This window comes from Alligator sinensis, unplaced genomic scaffold, assembly GCF_000455745.1.
Source record: "Alligator sinensis unplaced genomic scaffold, ASM45574v1 scaffold128_1, whole genome shotgun sequence".
NCBI lineage: Eukaryota > Metazoa > Chordata > Crocodylia > Alligatoridae > Alligator > Alligator sinensis.
Genome location: NW_005842968.1, coordinates 389829 through 391319, shown reverse-complemented (window position 1 = coordinate 391319; position 1491 = coordinate 389829). Strand labels below are relative to the sequence as shown.

Sequence of the window (1491 nt, the reverse complement as noted above, 5' to 3'; positions counted from 1 at the left end):
GGGGGGGGGGGGGGGGGGGAATTAAAAGCTCTATTTCCCCCAATATCACCCCCCAATTGCCCCTGTGATCCAAGCCAGTTCCCACCAGATTTCATCCTGAGACACCCCCCTGCCAGCTGACGGGACTCCCCCAGAGAGCAAAGGGCCTTGCCTCATGCCCCACCCCTAGGTTAGGCCTGGCACCTCCTGGAGGGGAGAGCTCCCTGCCCCAGACCCAAGGCAAAAGGGTGCTGGGCCCGCAGTGGGGGCAAGTTACCTGCGCAGGAGATATGCCAATACCTGGGCCAGGTCCACATCCTCGTCCTCCTCCTCCTCCTCGGAGCCCCGCGGGGTCCAGCCATCCCGGGCGTCTCGGCCCCCGGTGCCTGCGCTGCTGCTGCTGTGCGAGCCCATGCTTAGGGCATCCTCCAGAGCTGGGTCAGAGTGGCTGCCCTCTTGGCTCCGCCAACCAGGGATCGGGACCCCCTGAAAGGAGAATCCTGAGCCACCAATCGAAAGGTGGGCTATTCAATGGGCAGCCTTGCCCCACTGCCTCCGTATGTCACGACCACCTGCCGATTAGAACTTGCAATACACAGGGGTGGCTTTGCCCCCTCTGGTATGCCACAGCGACCTGCCAATCAGAGCTTCTGATACTCAGAAGTGGCACCGCCCTGCTCAGTATACCTCAGCCCCCACCAATCAGAACTCTCAATACTCAGAAGGTAACTTTACCCTCTTTGGTTTACAGCTACCCACTAATCAGGGCTCTCAATACTTAGGGCAGCATTTCCCCCTCAATATACCACAACCACCCACCAATCAGAGCTCTTGTTACTCAGAAGACAACACTGTCCCCCTCTGTATACCACAGTTCCCAGCCAATCAGAGCTCTCCATACTCATACACCCTTGCCTCTTCACTGCCCAGTTCCCAACCAATTGAAGCTTGCTCAGGGCTCCCCACTGTGCCCACCAATCACTGAACCCCATACTGAATATTCCCACCAATAAGGATCCTGCTTAATTGAGGGACTCTGTTGCTCAGAGTATCCTGGGGGAGGGGCCTTGTCTTCCACCAATCAGAGTGCACCTTACTCAAACAGCACTCTTGCTCCCCCCACCCTTCCAACCATTATGAGTACCCTGGGCCTCTGCAGCCAATCAGAGCATACTAAAAGGCCACCTTTGCCTCTCAGGAGAACACCAATCAACTCCCTACCTGAACCACTGCACCAATCAGGGCCTTCTAAGGCCCCCACAGACGGGCCCACCAATCAGGACGCCTCTTTTGCCGCGCCCAGTCAATCACCGCGCCACTTAGTTGGGGGACACCTTGGCTCCCCCTGAAGACGCGCGCTCCCCTCCCCCATGCTCCAATCAGAGCCCTCCTCACCCCCCAGCCCCGCCCCGCCCCGCAGGCTTCCAGCGCCCCGCTCCCCTGCTCCCCACCCCGGGCGCCGGCCAATCAGAAGCGGCTCCGAGCACCGCCCCTGCTCCAACCCAGCGCAGG

General features: G+C 59.8%; 1 protein-coding gene across 1 annotated transcript in view; it reads right to left on the bottom strand.

Moving 5' to 3' along the window:
* The window catches only part of DCAF11 (DDB1 and CUL4 associated factor 11), a 9967-nt gene extending 8612 nt beyond the window's left edge, over positions 1-1355 (bottom strand). Inside the window, 2 exon segments of the mRNA XM_025192811.1 lie at positions 257-465; positions 1201-1355. Of these exon segments, the coding sequence (XP_025048596.1) occupies positions 257-393 (137 nt within the window). The 5' untranslated portion in view covers positions 394-465; positions 1201-1355.
* Positions 1356-1491: the final 136 nt, after the last annotated feature.